The 21,107-nt window shown below is 43.1% G+C and overlaps 1 protein-coding gene across 1 annotated transcript; it reads right to left on the bottom strand.

The window, feature by feature from the left end:
* Window positions 1-3,163: 3,163 nt before the first annotated feature.
* On the bottom strand, window positions 3,164-20,171 carry LOC135385784 (nicastrin-like). The gene is made up of 15 exons (XM_064615295.1): window positions 20,065-20,171; window positions 19,572-19,688; window positions 19,375-19,498; window positions 17,955-18,073; window positions 17,531-17,679; window positions 16,009-16,144; window positions 15,785-15,891; window positions 15,530-15,688; window positions 14,737-14,952; window positions 13,779-13,957; window positions 13,516-13,681; window positions 13,354-13,441; window positions 9,423-9,580; window positions 6,129-6,237; window positions 3,164-5,679 (listed from the first exon to the last, which is right to left on the bottom strand). The coding sequence occupies exons 1-15, from the start codon at window positions 20,123-20,125 to the stop codon at window positions 5,474-5,476; spliced, it is 2,094 nt and encodes a 697-aa protein (XP_064471365.1). The 5' UTR covers window positions 20,126-20,171; the 3' UTR covers window positions 3,164-5,473.
* Between the last annotated feature and the right edge of the window lie 936 nt (window positions 20,172-21,107).

Here is a 21,107-nt window from a genome sequence, read left to right as displayed (position 1 = left end):
ACACATGGATTGTACAACACAACGTTTTGCTGCAGATCTTTCCTCATAATGTTGGGGGGGGAAATATTCAATTTTTTTCTCTTAAGTACTATCAAAGATGTTCAGTTCCAAGCGAGCACCACCTGCAGACATTTGTGCATCTTGGGAGTAACCTTGTCACAAGTAATTACTTGGAGAGGTCACCAGCTTCCGTGGCAATGTGGCTAGGTGATCGTCTTCCATGCCGTGATCGGGAGGTGATTTGGGGTTTCAACCTAAGCGGCGTCTGTGCTGTCTGGGTGTTTTTTTCAGACGCTTCAGGACCAATGTCCGCACAGTTCCCTTTAAAGTCCGCCCAGCAGGCACGATTCCCCCCCAGCAGCATGCCACCAGCGAGACCGAACAGAAATAGCACACTGCCACCACCAGTAGTTGTAACTGTAATCAATCCCAGAGAGCAACCTCCATAGTGAATACCAGTCAGTGGCAGGTAGCAGATGAAGATCCAGCTGGATATAAACAGGGATTTCTAAAGTAACCGCACCTAGACAGCAACTAGCTACTTTAAAAATTTGTCGTCGTCCAATTTCAGAAGCTTGTTGCGCCTTTGTTGTCTGTCGTCGACAGCTATTCAGCATGAAAATTTTTCTGAGAACGAGTTCATCGCAGTTACTGGTTAATTGTTTAGTAAGTTAACTGTAACTAAGTTACTTCCCAAGACTACATTTGTTAGCATTTCAAATACTTCCATTTAGCTGCTAGTTGAAGTGATGAATCATGATGTGATGTTAACTTTATTTACCTCCCACATGTCATGTGAGCAGCAACAAATTGCCTGCGTGTAGCACCTCTGTCGTACCTTGCGCTGCACTGAAAAGTTGCAGATGCATAGCACACTGCATACTGGACACAGTTACTCAAAAGCACAGAATATGCATGTGCCACGCCGATACAGCTACAACCGGAAAGGTGCAGGTGACTTCTTTAGCTTTGGCGTCTTGCATGTCAGTTATTAAACATGTGCAAAAAATATTTGTATTTGACCAGTAAATGACAGTTTGTGGCTTTCTGTTATAGTATAACTACCACCATGAGCAACTCCACACTAGTCAATCCGGATTAATTTTGTCCATCTGAGGTTACTGTAAAGGAGGTTAATTTTGTGGTCTTAATAATTCGCAGATTCGTGTGGGAGCACATTTCAGGAATATTTCACGGACCTTAATTTCGCAAATTCGTGTGGAAGCAGACTGAAGCAGAAACCGCGGGATCGGGGGTTCACGACACTTCTGACAGTAAACAATGAGAATTAGCCGGCTTCTACGTACCAGCCTCTGCATGCCGTCTGGCTTATAGAGGCTCACCGTGAACTCCAATCCCGCAACAATGACATACGTGCTGGTTCTGTGAAAGCAGGTATCTGCAGTGCCAAGTGATACACTGCGTGAATAAACTACTTATGTTGAAGTGCCGTTTCAATTAGAGAAATGTTTGACAAGAACAAAGTGGTGATAATAAAGGTCATCAAGTAAATCGATTTGTCTTTTATGGAGCTCATGTCGTCTCGAATTCCAGTGTCCATACTTTTTCATCCCTGCTTTCTATAGTTTGCGGAAGCTTAATGTCACGAAAAAAGTTTCATCGCAAAATTCGTGAAAATTAAGTCCTCACAAAAATTTATACTTTTACAATAATTTTGTGTGTTGAAATATCAGCACACAATACTGCTTTGAGGGGACGTTGCAGATAAACTAATCCATTTTATGTAACGTCCCTAACAGAAGTCAACATTTTGAAGCACCTGTACCATGCATTCAAGCTGTTGGAATCCTCGGCAAGGTGTGTACCAGCTACCTAGGGATCAGTAAGCAGACACGTTACAAACTGATCCACCATGGCCCACTGACCACCAAACCACTAAGCATTTGAGGTGTCGAAGGCTGTTCGTCCAGTGAAAGAAAATTACAATTAAAGAAACTAAAATATGGTATTCATATCTGCTTCATATCTTCCAGCATACAATTTTGATTCAATCACTTGCTATTTGCTCAACCCTGCAGCTCAGATAAAAAATGTACTAAAGTTTGAATTGGCTTACCACATCCTAACACAACAGCGTTGCTTCCCTTTTTAACCCACGTTCACCCTGCATCGAAATACCTAGGAAAATACAATCACCGAAAACAATGAATCCTACACATGACCAGGGGTCGAAACCGGAACTGAGCCGTAACTGAAAACCGCAAAAAAAAAAAAGAAAACTTCAGAAAAAGCCGAACTGAATTGAAAAAATATGCTGTGGTAACCAGTTTGCCAGACGGTAAAAGCACATATACCTTCCCACTCAGCTGCTGCGCACCAGCTCCCTGCGTCGCTCAGTGTCTTGCAAAATTCATAGAGCAGACAAATTGATGAACCAAGAAGTGGTGAGTCCATGCACTTCCTACAGCCTCACCTCCAAAAGGTTTAAGACGTCCCTGTACATTTTTGTGACTCGAGTGTAAAAACTACACGACAGCTACACTTTGCATTGTTGCCTCAGCTGCTTCCTTTCATTCAGCATCACAGTGTGAAGGCGACAAATTTTAATAGTTCACAGTGACATCCACAAGCAATGCAGACCTCTAGCGACCACGGGAAAGAGATTGGTGTGTGGTCCAGAGCATGGAAGGAAGGAAACAGAGGAACGGCCTCTCACCCTCTTGTTAACAGTGAGCAGCCTGCTGGCCTGCACATGGGACTCTGGGATACTCATAGCTACTACATGACCGCTTTTTCTCTTTTTTTCTTTAGAAATTCGTGATAGCCTTTGTAATGGATTTCAATGGTATGCTGTACGCCATTTCCCAGCGCTTTGCGGTACGGTGAAGGACGGTCTGCTGTGAACTGCATGGTTCTTTGTACCTATCAAGTGTAGAGACGAGGGAGAGAGGAAGGAAGGAGGAGCAAGCCATCACCGGAACATGATATTACCTCTCACATGTGGATTAGCACAGGACATGCAAACCGTTCTTTTGGTTGTGCTAACCCGAACCCGAACCGATATCCTTGAACCGAACCCCAAAATTAACGGTTCCAAGCACGTGACTATATGTTACATTACTAGCTGAGCTTTTGTATATGTCCCGACTCACTTCATTCATGTACACAAATTATGTGTTCACCAGTTTGCCAGAGACTAAAAGCCTGTCTGCCCAGTGGCATTCATTTACTAAACATGTACATATCTACACAGAGCGGAAACTTGGCATTGGACCGCAAGAAAATCAAGCTGGCCATGTACACTTCAAAGTGATGGAAAAGAATAATACAGAGGCCGGCATGCTAAAGCAAGCAATGACACTTAGCTCCTTTAATTATTCTTTTCATATAACCATTACTGTAAGATGCTGGGCTTGTAAGCAGAAGACTGTGAAGACTAAAAGAGAAGCTGAAACTTTCAGAAATTAATACAGTGATGGAACTGCCTCAGAGCCCACGGGCGCTGGCGCTGGCGCACAAAAAAGCTGCATTTGGCGCAGAATTTCACAGAATGGCGCACCTCCGCCGTATGTATCCCACTGCGTCCCACCGCAATACGTCGTGTTTGCAATGCATACTCTCCACTTTATGGCGAATATCGGGGTTCAGGACATCTGGGAACAATTATCGGCACGTACGGTTTAAGTCCTGAAAGCTCAATTTCTCGCGCTCTCCTTACGCGCCTACACTCTGCGAGCACGCGCGATGTTACGTAGTAGCGGAAAGCGTGGAGCGATCCATAGTACAGGCGCTGGCAACTCCGGAATCAGCGTCGTCAGTTATTCCCATCCACAATTAGTTAAAACGCATGCAAACGAGCCAATATTCCATCGCAGGCACGTGGCGTGCCCACATGTTCAGTAAATTTGTACAGCCACCTTTCGCCCAGGACGCAAACACTTGATGCACTAACAGTGCGCTTTATTGTTCACAACTTCTCTTTGACGTACAACAACGTAATATTCGGTTCAGCAGTGACATCCCGGCAGTTTAAGAATCTTCGTCGACTTGGCGGGTTCGGCGGAAACGACACGGCTTGACTCGGCTTTGCTGTCCAGAGGCATCACGAGAATAGAGAGGGCGCGGGAGCATCGCTCGCGGTTTTTGTTTCGTTTTCATGCGTCCGAACCGGGGCATCTTTGTTCGGCGCAGCTGTGGCGCAGAATTAGGGAAAATTGCTTTTTCGGCGCAGGGTGGCGCAGGCAATCCCAAATGGCGCACTTTGGCGCAACTGGCGCAGCAGTTCCATCACTGTTAATATGTATAGTTAGTTCCAGCTTCTAAAAAAAAAATGTAATTAGATTTCTTAAAAATGGCTTCTGAAAAATTACATCACCATGATCCTAGTGTGCTAATTTGTATATAAATACACTCACCCCAATGTTACACTTGAGATACACTTTGTAAACTGGAGTGGATACATGATACAAAAGTTCTGCGAGAGTATAGTACATTTTATACAGATGCATTTAGACCCTTGGCAGCAATCACTAAAAACGTATCTTGGAAGAAATGTTTTTCCAAAATCTTTCCTCACATGTGAGCACTGCATCTTGCACCATCTGGAATGGACCGAGACTTCGATGCACTCACCCAACGTTGCTTTGCAACCTGTGGTCACCACAAATCACAGTAATTTGGTGGACTAAGGCACTGTTATGCTCTGGCTAACAGAGCTTGGCAGGAATTAACACCTGTGTACCCTCACTCGAACGAACATACAGTTGGCAACTTTCACTCATAAATACTGCAAACCCTTTGCCATATACAGAACACTTTGGCAGCAACCTTTCTTAATATTGAAACAGTGCTTGTTGTGAGAACTGAAGTTATTATTTTTTTTAACGTTTAGGGAGGTCGCACACTCTAGTTAGTTATAAACACATGCAACAGAACTGTGCACTTGTAACTGAAAAGAGTATATGTGTATTTCTCAATGTCAAGCATAGTTGCAGATTCCACCTTGTAAGAGAAACCAACAAGAAGCCGAGGGTTTTATGACACTGCACAAATAAAGGTGAGGGAATACTTCGACGTTTACCTTGAAACAGCTCAGCAATGAAATGTTTACAAAGCTAGCAGATGTATAAACAACCACACTAGCAATGGAAATCTTGATGACATGGAAAGCTGATAATATGTACAAGACAGCAGGAAGGTTTATTCTGCTGCATGCATATAAGTAGAAACTTCAAATAAAACACAACGAGCAATAAGAAACGTGGCTAGACAACACGCAAAGCCGTGGACCTGTCTTAGACACTAGCGCGACCATTTGACATTTTTTTCACTGGTAAGCTAAACATAACCATCGGTGAACAGAGCAAAGCATGAAAGTTGCTGACTGTAGTCCGTACAAAATACCCTACACTGCGTTTGCGCTCTCCTACACTGCAGTAGGGGAAGGCAGCAGTGGCACAATATTGGAGCGGGGGTTCAAGTCGACCAAAGTAATGTGATTTGTGTCGTTTCCCTATACACCCACAAGGGCGCGTGGTGTGAATAGGATGGCTGCTTCACTGTTGACCACGTGCACCAGCGCGAGGGATATGAGGAAGATGATTACGCCCAGAGACATGGTAGTAACTTCTTGCCTCCAACTTGGCATAACAAAGATCTGCAGGGAGGCTTCTTCCCACACACTCTCTGTCCATGTTGAGTATTCCTTGCTCGTTACATCTGCCAGACACACAGGGTGAAAAAGATTATCTTAACCCTGATCGCATGAGGAATCCATGTGCGGACTGCACATGTGCAATTTGGAATGTTCTATTTCTGAAGTAATTAGGGCCTCGTGTCTTGGGGCAAAGCTCGTTTTTACCCCTTAGCACACTTAGCGTCTGAAGCTTTCGGGTTTAACCTGATTCTTCCGAGAACTTGCACCCAGAATTCTAGGTTGCCTGACCTATCACACAACCGTGACCATGCTTCTTTTCGAGGCTTCATTGTTACTTTTAGAAGCCTTTGCCCTATGTCGTGATAGTTCGTATTTGGAGGACAACTTTGCAGATATTCATATTCGATTTATATTCAGGAATTTCAATATTCGCGCACCTCTATTCAAAACATAACACCCCAAAACACAAGGCCCTAAGTATAACTTAGTGGAAATCAGCTGTGGTACCCACCATCTGTCTCAAATGCTGGGGACTTTGCAAGTGTAAACATTGTTGACGACTTTATGCAAAGCCCTGAACTGTTACCTTCTGGGCCGTCCATCCAATCGAACTGAAATACCTGCAACATTAGCTTCACATTACTACTTCTTCCAGAAACAATGGCAAGGGGCAATGGCAGTTTGAATTATTCTTTAATACAGTGAGCGATCACGCAATGTTGCATGTAAAAAAAAAAAATGTATGACAAGGGAAGTGACCAAACCATATGAAAAGTGCATTTTGTGGGAGAGCACCAGAGATGAGAAAAGTCTGCTGCAAGTGCACTTGTAAGACACCTGGGTCATTCCAGGCCAAATCACCCAAAGGTCGTGCTCGACCCTCTCAGTTTTGCTTCCAAAAATTATCATGGACTCCTTATTGCAAATAAGGATATTTTCCGGAGTTTTACTGGACAATGTTGAACCGTTGCCGATTTAGGCGGGGTCAAAGTTCGTCAGAATCGTGAAAACCATGCTACGAAAAAAGTTACCTACTGAGCAGGGTGTTGCGTCTAGGTGGACTTTAGTGACATGGAATGAAAGAGCGTGGCCCTAACCTTCTGCCAATATCAAGTCCTTCCCTCGTGTTTCATTTTCGGCCAGCGAAACAGGGCTGCTTTTTGGCGCTATTTCTTACAACTTTGTGCCTTGCTAAGGGCACTTTTCACACAAGCTGGAAGAGACAAATAAATTCATCGTGTTCTGGACCTTCCATAATTCAAAATCACACGTTTTGAAGGCCGACCACACAATACTTTGTGCCTCATTTAATCCCAAATGCCATACTTTTGGTAAAGTTGGCCATTTTCAATGCCATTTTTGAAAATGAAGCGGTCGGCCGAGAACAATCCAAATAGATGGAGATGACAGATCAATATCTATACTATAGCATATAAAAAAGTTGAGAAGGTACTTTTTGGTAAGAACAAGAAAATATTTTTCATCTCCCACCCACTCTACACATAATTACGCTGAACGGCGCACAGGTGGGTCGCGAGGCTTGGTTCAGATAATGTTTTTCCGTGTGGTGAAGTTTTTCTATCCGTTATGGAGGACCAGAACAGACATTATATTCAGCTAAGTCACATCTATGCTACAACCGCGTTCTAGCCAGAGACGTTCATGTGGGGCTTGCTAATCTATCCACACTGAACAGCTGGCTGCTGCTGATCACCCAAGCAGGCTGGAATGATAAAAACAGTTCATTTGCAATTCAGACAATCTACATATTTTATTTTCGTGATTGTAACAGTTTGAAGTAAGAGCAAAAAGATACCCGCATAAATGAATGCACAACGGTTTCATTATTATTTCATATTTTATTTTGAAACATTAAAAAGCAAAGGCGACCATTGGTAGGGTATCTCATTAGAAGTGACCACTGCAGTTTCCTCTGTACCGCGAAAATATAGGTCTTGAACACTGCTCTGACTGGAGTTTCCGTGCGTGCCACGCACTTTCGTACCGCAGTCCTTCATTTTGCACGTTTTTGCAGACGTTCCTACTTCGGCCATTGTTCAACACAACGACTTCAGCAAGAAACTTGGAGCAATAACAACCTTTTCGGTTACCTGGCATGCATCACATGTGAGAAAGACGATTATAAACTAATCAGCAGAGCCGCAGATGAGCTCTCCTAAGCCGAATTCAAGGCCATGTGTTAAAGGCTACGTGGATGTACGAGCACGTGTTTGAACGCTACAACGCAGCAAAAGACATCCGCTCACAACGTGACCTGCGCTGCTATTAATCATAAGAAACACGCATTTGAAGGGTTAGTATGGTTTGCTCATAATGTTCCTTGTGAGTGTGAAATCATCACTGCCGTTTCTCATGACTACCACTTTAAAACGCTGCGAATGAAAGACTCTGAGAAACACCTACTAACAATACTTACCAATGCACTGATAACAATAAAAACTACATAGTTTATCAACAAAAGGGCTGGCAAAAAAGAGGACATGCTCATATCCATCCACAGGACGCGGCTTGTGAAACCTAGACCTAGACCTCACAGGGAGCCGTCTCATGCAGCCCTCCTGTAACCACGTGGGACATAAAAAATATTCTCGCGCTTATCAAAAAGTACCTTCTCAATTTTTTTATATGCTTTAGTATAGATACTGATCTGTCATCTCCATCTATTTGGATTATTCCCGGCTGACCGCTTCATTTTAAAAAATGCCATTGAAAACGGCCAACTTTACCAAAACTACGGCATTTGGAATTAAACTGGGCAAAAAGTATTGTGTGGTCAGCCTTCAAAACATGTGATTTCGAAGTATAGAAGGTACAGAACATGCTGAATTTATCTGTCCCTTCCAGCTTGGGCGAAAAGTGGCCTTAGCAACGCACAAAGTTGTAAGAAATAGCGCCCAAAACCAGCCCTGTTTCGCTGGCCGAAAATGAAACACGAGGGAAGAACTTCATATTGGCAGAATGTTAGGGTGACGCTCTTTCATTCTATGTCACTAAAGTCCACCTAGACTCAAAACCATGCTCAGCAGGTAACTTTTTTCGTAGGAGGGTTTTCGCGATTCTGACGAACTTTGACCCCGCCTAAATCGACAACAGTTGAACATTGTCCAGTAAAACTCGGGAAAATATCTTTATTTGCAATAAGGAGTCCATGATAATTTTTGGAAGCAAAACTGAGGGGGGTCGAGCACGACTTTTGGGTGATTTGGCCTGGAATGACCCACCTCGTACCTATACCTGATTTTCTTTGGCATTCTCAACATCCTTCACATATTTGGCGTAGACTGCCTCATAAAGTGCTATTTGTTTCTGACGACATTTGTCCACTTTGTGTCAGTTTCACTAAACACTGATAGTTTTATTTCAAGGTTTTTCGTGGGAGGGTAGTGACCTCTTTTGGCTACTTGGTCATATCTTTGCAAGTCTCTCTTTGGTTCATCAGTAACATTGCATTAGCAAATTTAGTTTCCTTCACTCCAGTTTTGCCATGGCCCCAATTCTATGCAGGTAAAAATGTTATGAAAGCTCTTCTACAAGACCTTACCACACTTTGAACTCTATGTGGTGTACGAGCATACTTTCAAGGCAAAATAAATAATCATGAAATAATAAGCACTAGATCAGCCACATTTACACGACTACGTTAATTTCAGCAAGACTTGGTCTTGCAAGTAGCACGTTTCTCATGCAGTGAGGTTGAACGCACATCGTTCCCCTCAAGAAGCTATACCATGATAGCTTCACTAGCCTCCGAGTGTGCTAAAAACTGATGAATGCTTGTGAATACCTTGTCCAATGCTGCGTGACTAGAGCAATTGCTTCTTGCAACATTTTCTACTACTGTGCCAGTGAAGTAAGAGAGCACCAGCTTTGTCAGCCTTGCAGCAGGGTGTATCATGCTGCCAGTTGGGTCCACACTTATATACAATGAAAGTGGGTTGCTTTCTGTAACGAAACAGCATGTTCAGCCACAATGTTTAATCACGTTCAATCGTGGGCTCTTTAGCAAATATACAAAAAAAAGGTAACTACATTGGCCAAAAACTATTCCAATTGCAGTTAGCAGGTCCATCCTTGTAGTCTTGTTCACTGATTGCTTATGCCCATAGTTCAAACAACAACAGGACTGGTCACATAGTGAGCATCGTGGAAGAACTATAAACTGCTTGTAATGAACATCATCTGATCTCGAAAGTTAAACATGGCAGCACATTCGTGGCAGCATGTATATGGTCATTTGCCATGCAGAACTAGGTATTGGAAAATAAAAGGAAGGAAGGAAAGCCTAACATTTGCAAACACCAGTTTCCCATGAAACCTCCAAACTATAAATTGTGAATGGCCACAGAATGATACCCAGCACTGGAAGAAAATTATGATTTTATGCAAAAACCAATAAGTCTCATTTATTTCATTTCAATTGGTTTTAGCTGATCTAAATTGGGCTTTCGGCGATGCTTTTGGTTGGACCACAAGGACCACGATTGCAACCCAACCTTCAACCCTACCTTCAACGTAACACATATGATAGATGGGACAGAGGTCACTAATGTACAGTAATTTCACACATATAAGCCGCACTACAGGTAAGCCACAGGGGGAGGGGGGTTCAGGACCATCTGAAAATCTTCCTGCACATAAGCAGCACTCACAGAGGAGCCGTGTGCAGTACACCAAAACTGAATCGCATGTTGAACCACAGACAAGCTCATACAACTACAAAATCAACATTGGTTTCAATGCAATGCCACATAGGAAGTTCATGACGCAGGGCTTTCGCTGTTATCGAAACCGCCTTCGAAGTCAACGCCATTTTCCTCCAGCTCTTGACGCAGCACTCGTCGACACCGTACTCCCTACCAGCTGCACGATTTCCATACTGCCGCACAAATTCCAAAAGATGCCACTGTCATAGCTGTGCCGCCACGTTGGGCCGTGCCTGTCCTCCAACTTCGACTGTCGTGTTGGTCCAAATAGCCGCAGACGCTGTGTTCTCGGGAAATGGTAATGGTCACTCGGGTAGCGCGTTTTTAACGTCAGGCCACGTACAATGAACTCCTTTCAATGGATTTTCCGCACAGTGAAAAAGGGAACAGCTAGGCTGGGGAATCCCAAGGGGACACATTCCAGGAACCGCACGATGTCCCTCTGGAGGGGGAGGGGGCGGCATGAATTGGTCGGTAACGGCTGTATGGGGATAAGTGCAAGGGGGAAAGTGTCACCAGAGAAGCCGGATGCCTTTGGGGAAAGAAAATTGTGAATTATGCCTTGGGTTACGTGCGTGAAATTATGGTAGTTGACATAAGAGTTTAAGAGGTGCCTAAAAGATACAGTTTAAGTCCCTCTTGCTCTTGATAAACCAGAACAGATGAGCTGCTACATAGAACCTGTAACACTGTAAAGTCTGTTGTTATGAAATGTGAGAGCTATGGGCAGTACATCGAAGGCTTGGCCATGCACTTGATGGGCCCTATTTCTATCCAATTTAATGCACTGAAGATAATAAGACACTGCAGATGAAAACTGACAATGTCTTCAACGCATCGCTCTGTTCCTATGGTATTGTCAGTGGTTATAAACTTTGAACCAAAGGGAAACCTTTCCAAGATTAAACAGGTTATACAAGAGTTATACAGGCTAAAACCTCCCGAGCTAGAGTACTGACTAGAGTAGCTTGATGGGCTTGTTGGTACATGACTCAGAGAACAAGGAGCAGTCAAAAACAGGGACAACAACACAAGAAGACACACAAACAGAGGCTCCACTATCAACACTATGAGTGACTCCCGAGCTATTTGTGTGTACAAGTAGTGGAAAAGTGCTGGAGTCCAGCCAGATAGTTTACACGTCCCAATAGAAGATTCAAAATTGAATAACTGAGAAGGCCACAAGGCTTCGCGCCACAAGGCTTCGCCACAAGGTGATTGTCTTCTTTCCAGCGCAGTGCATGAACAAAAGACAGTTTAGTTATATCCTTGAAAGCTTGTGCCCTTACATAATTGTCATTGTTCGCACTAGACGATGTACCTACAGTTCATTTTTGTGACGTTCATTTATAGTCTTAGACACTATGCAATTAGGTTGACAGACTGTACATATCTCTAGCTTCCTCCTTTCCCTGTTTGTGCAGGCCATGCCTTCATTGGTAGGGCTTCAAATAAGGGAGAAAACAAGGTTGATGTGGACCATGTGCACTCCCACATGGTCTTAGCACCGGAGACAAAATGAGATTAAGCCTACGAAGCGATATACCCAAACAATGACTGCTTGTTTGACGAGTTGCTGCATTACTTGGCATAGTCAACTAAGGTAGCGAAGCGGGGTAGTTGGCTATGCCAATTGGACGAGGACGAAACGAGAGGCACAAACTCAGGCTGAACTCACAACTTTACTGCACAAGGAAGATTACACGAACACAGCCACAGGCAAAGCCACGAGGCTACTCTTCTCTGCACCTTCTCGCATGTGGAAAGAGACGCTGTCGTAACATAAGCCTTAGCTTGTTGAAATTGTGCTTACTTACAAATTATTTGCGAGCCTGTGCTGCAGCTTCCTTCCAAATTTTAGAGTGACTTTGACCCAATTAAAACAGCTGTTTGGGTGCTGATGCAAATCGTTTTAAAAAACAGTGTGCAAAAGTAAGATGAAAATCAATAATTTAAATGGACACGATTTCAACCTTTTAAACCCTGGTGCTACTAGAGTCACTAAATAAGCTTCGCTTCACAGTATCGACACTGAGGTCCAAGGGAGAGCAGGAGCGCCATCTTGTTTCCGCACCACACCGGTACCATCCCCATTTGAGGATGAAAGACGGCTAACATAATGCCCACTGTGGGATAGATAAGGGTGTATGATTGTTGTGCGATAATCCATGTATTGTCAACCAGAGTGTCCCGAGGATGCCAAGGTGAGCTCCAGGCCGTCAACTGCTGCTTGTAAACGAAAGGAATATTTCACCCGCGCACGGTAGAAGGCATCGTGCGCTAACATGCGCAGTGCGCGTGGGTAGCGTGGTGCGGAAACAAGATCACGCATGCTCACTCTTGGATTTCAGTGTCGATATTCTGAAGCGTAGCTTATTTAGTTACTCTAGGTGCTACCAAACAAACGGGCCTACCATCAAGTCAAAGTAGTCCAACTTGGTATCCTCAAAAATTTTATCTGTTAATTTTACACACACAAATAACGAACAAAAAGCGTCTTACATAGTTTTCCAAAACTGAGCACGAATTCTGAGGTCACTTAAGTTGCCAGCCATGAAGAATTATCTTACTACCAAATGCCTTTTGAAAACATGCAGCAGAAATCAGTGTGTAATAAGTTCACAATAAAGGCTGGTTCACACATACGGCAACGGTGGACAGTGACCATGGACGGCATACCAAATCGCGCCTTTGTGACGCTGTGACACCCTCTGCGGCACTGTGAAAGGAAGTTGAAACACGTCCAACCTTTACCGTGCCCATGGCCTCGCTCATGCTCCATTCACCAATGGGCACTGCGTATTGCGGCTGCATATGGCGACCAATGGGGCAGCGTATGACCACGGTGGGGAAAGACACGGTGTGAACAGCGACAAGCAACAGCAGCACGTTGTTGTCGTTCACTGTCCCCGCCATTGCCGTATGTGCCAACTATCCTTAATTCACACTCTGACATTCCCTACCTAATTCAATGAAACTTCGAAATTTTGGATCGGGCTCGAACACACTTACTTAATGGTCGAGTAGCATCTCTGTCCAGAACTTCATGAAAAAGTGCACATGAAGCATTCACCACATAGCATTCTAGAAGTTCTTTGACCTGCAATGAAAACTAGCATGTTAACTTCCCATGTAAGGGAGGAAATTACACAGTGTTTGCAATAGAGGACACACCCTGAGTTTGTCTTGGGGAACTTCAGCAGGTTCTTTTCCTGTGAGCATTTTATGTACAGTGGAAGCAATGACTGCTGCTAGTCTAGTCAGATGCTCTGCAACATCATCTAAGGTTGTGCCAGTGCTGTTTAAGTTCTCAGCAGTGTCAAACATGCTGTTGTAATACCTGCATGTAACAAGACAGTACATAAAAGTCACACTAGTTGCAAGAAATGATATCCATTTTTCACAAAACCTCACCTGTAAACAACGCTACAACTTACCGATTCTCAAATGAACCATTATGATTAGAGATGTAAATTGCCGGGATACTTTTGTCCTTCTTGAGGAATCTCTGAACTGAAGAAGGAGGGAGTGCCAATGTGTCTGAGGCATCATGAAGAATTAATTTGGCCCAGTCCTTTAGTGCAGCCTCTTTGAGATCTTGAACAAGTTGGGAAACCTGGGGGAAACCAGTAAATTTCATTATCTAATCACAGTTCTTTCTCAGCTTTAACGAATACCTACTACATAGGCATAATCATGATGACGCACAATAATATTATCGATTAGACCTAATAATGGGGACCTAGGCCCAATGATTAAGTATTTTAACTACCTTTGCTTTAACACTTGCATAACTAACTAAAAAAAAAAGAGAGAGAGAGACATGACTGTAGTACCCAGAGGCCTTGATAAAATTGTCGACATTCCAGAAGATTGATAATGAAATGAGATGTGACTAAAATGGGGAGGGGAAAGGGGACGTTAGATAAAACAGATGCTCAGTGGTACTGTCTCTGTTCCTATTATATTGGGGTACTTGCAAGAGTATTCAAGCTCTTATAGCTTTGATCTATAATCTTGTTTTGAGCTCCTACACTACTGCTGCAGACAGTCCAAGTTGTAGAGACACATGCAGGACCACCATCTGTGAGCACTGCTACGCGTGAAACCGATCGCGCCTCACAAGGAGGTATTCTAAAAGGAAAGTGCAGCATTGGGGAAACTTTATTGATGAAGCAGAGGTTTTAGGCCGCACAACACCTTCACTTACTTTTCCCCTTTACTTTTCGCTTATGTTAAAACCCCCTTTGGTTGGGAAATTAGAGAGACTGACATTTTCATACAGATGCCATTTTAACAGACACCAGTGCTGAAATCTCATGTGCTTACATGGCAAAAACGAATTTATCATCATCACAAACAAAGACTTGCATGGACCTAAAATGCATGACTTACAGAAGCCTTGACTTTGGCATCTTTAGTACTGAATGGATCAGCATGAAGGTAGACATCTGGTTTGTAAGGTGCCACTTGCCCAATTTCCACAAAATGCGAGATATGATGAAGACCCAGTGTGGCAGGGGCTAGGCCAGACATCACTGGCAGTGCTGGAAACTGGCCTTTCTCCATATCATATACCATACGACTGGAACCAATATAGTCGAATGCTTCCTAAAAGAAGCAAAGTGTTTCTTATGGGGCACAATTTAAGGTTCACTGGACACCTCAAATCATGCAATCTCACATATAGGCATGCACACTGCACAGTACGAGAATTGATGAATGAAGCACTGAGCTTCACTTGCAACAAGCAGCTTTCTTCGTGCATGCAATTTTTACGCGATTGAAATCTTTCCTAATCTAGTACATATGCCACCAGAGAGATAATTTGTTTTCTATTCATCACATCACCAAAGGGATATATTTACCTTCTAGATATATGTAGTATAGGGAAGTGCTACTTATGCAATTACTGCATGATCATTTAATTTACCTAACATCTTTGAGCAGCAATGAGCCATAACCTTTACATTTTCATAAAACAAAAATTTTCGAAGAAACAGAGCGTGTGTACAATGTGCAAGCTACTTTGAGGGCTTCAGTATGCATACATGCATAGTATTCGTGGCTCAGGGGTTTTGATTGTGAGCTATGAATGAAGTTGTGTATCACAGCGCACAAATATACTTTGTTAAGAGTTCTCCCATATCAAGGTTCTACGATCTGAGCAAAAGCAATATGGGCTTACACCATTGAAGATAGCAAAGAGAACATTCTTCTGAGGAACTGGTCCAGAATTTCCATTCATGAGTTTAAGTAACTGCGCTACTGAGAGCAGGGTTACAAAACCTGTCACTGAAGAGTCTGCTCCTGGAGCAATGTTGTCAAAGATAGAAAATGTGTCCATCTGCAGGAAGAGCAGCAACCAAACACAGTTAAGCTGATTTGTTGAACACTCGCATAAATTTCGCGACAGTAGTAGTGTTAGAAATGAGATGATCACCCTCGATCCCACAATAATGACTGAGCGATTGTCCACTGTCATGTTGTTGTACGTTGGATACAAGGTAGAGATAACGTTCCGGCCCGAGAGTGGATCACAGTAGCGAACTGAAACAATACAAGAGTATAAACTGTATTTGCAGACCTCTTAAAGGAGCATCAGGCATCAAGTATCAAAACAGAGGCAGAGCAGTGAACTATCGATAGAACAGAGTTAAGGCCCACCTGGGTGCAGAGTGCTTGCAATGTTGCTCCTTCTCAGACAGGTAACACTGTCCTTGGCTGCACTCATCCTGCTTTTCAGTTGAGCAGCACACAATGGCTTGTTTGTTGCATGATGTCTGTTAAACTTATCATAGCACTGTCGGAATAAAAATCATTTCAACTGTATTATACTAGGCTTCACTGTGTATTATGCATGTGCTTTCGAACGAATTACAGCTGCGCCTCCTTGATCAGACCAACTACAGAAGCTAATACTATCTGCGATAAGCTGCTGTATTTTGAAATTCCCATTGGAACAAGGAGTTTTGTGAGTACTGACACACTCCTCTTGATTATGAAACAATTACACAGAGATTGAAAGTGTGAAGCATTTTGCAGATGTAGTGGAAGCTGTTTCCTATTACACTGCATAATGTCGGATGCCTGACACGTCCATCTCCGTCTGAGGAGGCAATGTTCGAGTTGCGTGATTCAATCAAATGTTGCACCTTAGATATAACGCTGGCCTCAGCAACACGAAAACCAATAAGGGCATGCAGTGCAGTGAACAAAAGCAGGGCAGGTTTGAGAACTCCAGGACAACATCAGTCAACACTCCGAGCAGGGGACATTACAGGGGCACTAAAATGCAAAAACAACTTGCTCTCAAATGAAAGTCTCTGTTTCAATTGGTATAATGCAAGCAAAATCCATTCACACAACCCTACCATTTAGAAGAAAAACGCAATGAAAACAGAGCCGTCCTTGGCGGCAACGAATGGGATCCCCAGGAGGCAAAGATTGGTGGCATCCCATGAAACAGCCGGAGAAGCGCGTGCATACCTGTCGTGTGCGTGTGGATTTGGAACGGGTCCGATCGTAGTGTTCCGTATATGGCGTCCTTCGGACAGTGACGCCAGTACGCTTCGCACCGCGCACTATGTTTTTCACTGGGACTGCTCCATGGCATAGCACACGCGTGCATGCGCAGCATGGACTAAAAACACCTATGCATGAGCCGAAGCGCCGTTCGCTGCTTTGTGCCGAAGCAAGAAAGAGACCGGTGTAATTTTGATTGTAGCTTCGTAACGGAACCAAAGTTTCGAAATATGATAACGAGTACGAAATTAACATAGCGTGTAATGTAATTTGAAGTGAACTTGTTTTGACATTTTAGAGCCGCTTTAAGATGCTCACACAAGACAAAGTACAAATAAAGAGTGATAGTTGTCACCCAAATTCAATACAAGCCAGTCATTCTCCTTACTGTTTCTGTTTCCAGTAATGAAGAACGTGGCATGCATTTCCACTCCCAGCTCAAATTTCAGTAATACCATATGTTAAGTAAATTTAAAAATATACCAGTAATATACCATTTCTGCTACCATTCCCAGCGAGAACACGTATACAAAAAGGCCCAACTGTACTACAAAAATATGCTAGGCCAATAGATGAAAGCAGCGTGGCACTTTTCAAAAATATTGCTCTTTGAAGTATCCAGTACACCAAAACAATTGCGTTTTAAAGAAGCACTGTTTCTCACCTTATTCACTATGAAATCGATGCTTGTTTCGTTGTCTAGCATGAAGATTGGAAAATGCCAATGGACAAAGAACATGCTCAATGCCGGGTTCTGTGGATTCCAGTTTCCTGTGGCACAGCTGGCATAGTCTTGATCTTCTGCATACATACCTAAAACAAATATTTACAGTTAAGTGTCTTGTTATACCAGGATTCCCGGGCCGCCCTCCACAGAGCCTGCCTAAAGGGGTGCACAAAAGACAACTTTCGGGGAGAAAAAAAACAAGGGGGAGTGCAAATTTTCCACTTGTCCCCAGCAACCCAAACAGCACAACATCTTGGAACAATCTTGGGCCAGTATTGCCAATATCTGTCCAATATGTTGTACTGCTCGGGAGGACGTACAAAAGCATGTTGTGTAATGTACCTCCAGAAGATCTCCTTACCCATGTTTCGGTTGGGACAAGATTGATCGGGAGAGAATCCTTGCGCAGGGAGAACCCTGTTCCTGATGACAATGACGCCCGTCACGTGACCCGAGTCTTGCAATAAAGTCATGTTGCCCCTAAATTGCGATACATCAATCTCACAACGTGTAATATGAGAGCGAGTGCATAAAAATAACATTTTCTACCATATAAACTGGATTACAGCTCTGACCCGTGCATAAGTCGACCCCATTTTTGGGTGAGAAAACTAGGAAAAATATTGCCCATAGAGCGGCTTGTAAGACGTGGGCAGTTTTTCAGACCCAGTTTTCTGGAAAAAAGAAAACTTGGCCAAGACTCCAGTTTATACGGTGCAGTGCTAGCGTGCAGATGGTTAGCAGCAGTGCACACATGGATTCAGAATGTCCATGTGAGAAGTGTTTCGAATTCCTGTATTTTGTATGCATGTAGCAGCCGCAAAATTAAAAACTTCATGGGGCTCGCCATGAGGATTTAAGCATTGCATTAATCCTCATCGTCAATACTCGATGCGTTTGTCACCTTAGGAACAAGTTTTAGCAAATGTTATTCAGAAAACTTGTTTAAAGAATACTGTACTACAGAATGGAGAACACAGTTCCAGAAAAAAATATGTGTTGTCTCTGAAACTAGTAAATTAAACAGCTGGCAAACTACACAAAGGCAAGGATAAAGTAAAAAAAGCTCAGATATAAAAGAGCGAACACAGTACGGAAGGCAGACTGTGAAATGAAATACAGTACAAAGTATAAAGCAACATGAAGGAAACTTTAATATACAAGCATAGGCCCTACGCTTCTTCAGAGATACCTTCATACTTTGTTCAATGTTTCATTAAAAAAGAAGCTCTTGAGAATTGAGAACAAGAATGCACTGATTTTTCAAAGGCACTTTGCTATGGAATTTGATATACATTGATTTATATTCTAACTTTATGCATGGGTTTAAGCTATGAGAGCTATTTACATTACTGGAGACAAACAAAAGATAAACTCTCAATAATATTTTTCTAGAGATTCCGCAATAAATGTTACTTGAACTGGTAAACTCTTCTATATTTCCTTCGGATCCAAGGTTCCAACAATGCAGTTTGATTCAATTCCAGCTCAGCTGACTTTTTCCCCAGCTGAACACTCAACCTTCCTCTTTAATATCGCTGACATGTGAAAACTGGTTAATTTCTACACATAAGTAAGTCATGTGAAAAAGTAATCACCCCCCAAAAAATAAGAACACAGCATGCACTCTTGTGCTTTAAATGCAGGGCGGATGCCAAGACACTAAACTACAGCAGGAGGGAGCGGCATGGTTTAAGTATGCATCCAGTTTCAAATAAGCGTATGATTTCTTGTCCTTCAATTATCATAGCAATTCCACAAAAAGTGTCTCGTTTACTCACATGTTGAAGAAGTTCATGTGAAGAACTGCTATATATTTCATACTGGATTCGGCATTGGTAATGTACTGTACATCAGCAACAGATGACACAACATGGACAACTCCAACGTTGCCCGTCCGGTCAGCTGAAAGTTTGTTACATCAGTTAATTCACTGCTCACTCGTGAAAATTCCCAGTGCTCTTGGTGAAGCACTTACACGAGCATCCAAACTCATGAGTTCCATTCAATCTTTTGAAGCAGAAATAATCTGCTTGAAGACTCTGGTAGATTTTTAAGCTTGTTCTATCTGACACCACTTCATGTCGAGACACAACTGAAACAAATATTATAGACAGTCATAAAACCGTTACACTTAACAATGCGAAAGAAATATGGCTAGGTGTCTCCTGTATTACGGGCAGTACTCAAAGTTACTGCGTAAAACAGAACGCACAGTCCCGACAAATTATGATGTAATCTTTTGGAAAACGCATAGAAGTCCTCAGTTGCTTTACGGCGGTAGAGCTTGTTGAAATTTATTTAGTCAGCTTTTGTTTTGGCACAATGCAATGACTCATTGATGTTCTGGAGCTGTCATGTGCGCAGCCGGTATGACCATGGATTCATGTACGTTATTTATCACAAAATCTTATGAATAAATTAGCTACGACCATGTTGGTGAAACCACTCACATCACATGAACAACTTACCACAAATTAATAAGTGTATGAGAAAGAAATCACATATCCTTGGCCGATAAGATACCGCCATATTTTGACGCCGGCAGCGCCCCGAATCGTTCGCCCAATGTTGCTGAGTCGAAGGTGTGGTGTTCCGTCAGTTTTGTAGTGATTGTAGTATTGTAGTAATGTGTATTGTACGTAATTGTAGTAATGAGTTTTGTAGTAACCTAGACTTCGCTTTTTAGCGGTTGTGCGCACTGCATGGCGACATTGCGTCGTTATTTGCGCGGTGTAAATGAATGATGATTGGGGGATTGGGGAATGCATGACGGTGGGGAGGAAAATTTGGGCATGTTTGCTCCCGCTCTAGATTCTGTTGCACTGTTCTGTTGGGCCTGGATGCCATGCTGGATGCACTAGATTGTGCTGTGTTCTGGACAATACGTCCTGTACAGCGGGACAGGCGGACGATGGGGGCAAGCAAGGAGAATGCATTACTTCTAATGGACATATTCAATGATATCCCTTGCAGACAAAAGACGCAAGAATAGAAATAAAGATTATTTCTATTCCTGCTATTCGAATCGAGAAAGGCAGCTCTCTTCACATCCGAATGCCAGGAAGGTCTTGCAATCAGTGATGCGTGTAGCATGTGTTGTTTTTTACGCCCTTTTTCAGGGCGCAGAAACTCCCCAATGCACCAATCCAATTTCTGCTCGTCCATGATGAAAAATAACGGTTCTTCGTGAGGGGAAAACAACGTCAGCAAAATGCCCGGCCGGCGTGCTTGCGTCATAAAAGTTGTTGGGCCATATGCTTGCAAGAAAAGAAAAGAAAAAGGTTGGGCCAAGCTTGGGGATTGACATTTGTCTTACTCGGTCGGACTGAATATCGCTAGCCTTGGGCCAGCAGACCGACATATATGACATCGGGCCAACCTTCCCCAGAAATTCACTGCTGGGTGGGTGGGGTATGCTTACACTTACGGAATTTTTCTTAGACACGGAAGGAATCGTAGCACAATGGTGACATATCTGCGCAGCTTTCCTGTTTTATTTGTGCATGTTATT

Source organism: Ornithodoros turicata, chromosome 2 (genome assembly GCF_037126465.1).
Source record: "Ornithodoros turicata isolate Travis chromosome 2, ASM3712646v1, whole genome shotgun sequence".
Taxonomy (NCBI): Eukaryota; Metazoa; Arthropoda; class Arachnida; order Ixodida; family Argasidae; genus Ornithodoros; species Ornithodoros turicata.
Note: the sequence above shows the minus strand (reverse complement) of the source record. Positions and strands in the feature narration are given on the sequence as shown.

Excerpts from the sequence above, each read along its gene's own strand:
- LOC135385784 (XM_064615295.1), bottom strand. The coding sequence starts at position 20,125 with ATGGCGGTATCTTATCGGCCAAGGATATGTGATTTCTTTCTCATACAC. Across the intron at positions 6,238-9,422 it reads GTCACGCAGCATTGGACAAG|GTATTTCAGTTCGATTGGAT; the intron begins GTATTCACAAGC and ends CTAATGTTGCAG. Across the intron at positions 5,680-6,128 it reads CCCAGCATTTGAGACAGATG|ATGTAACGAGCAAGGAATAC; the intron begins GTGGGTACCACA and ends TGTGTCTGGCAG.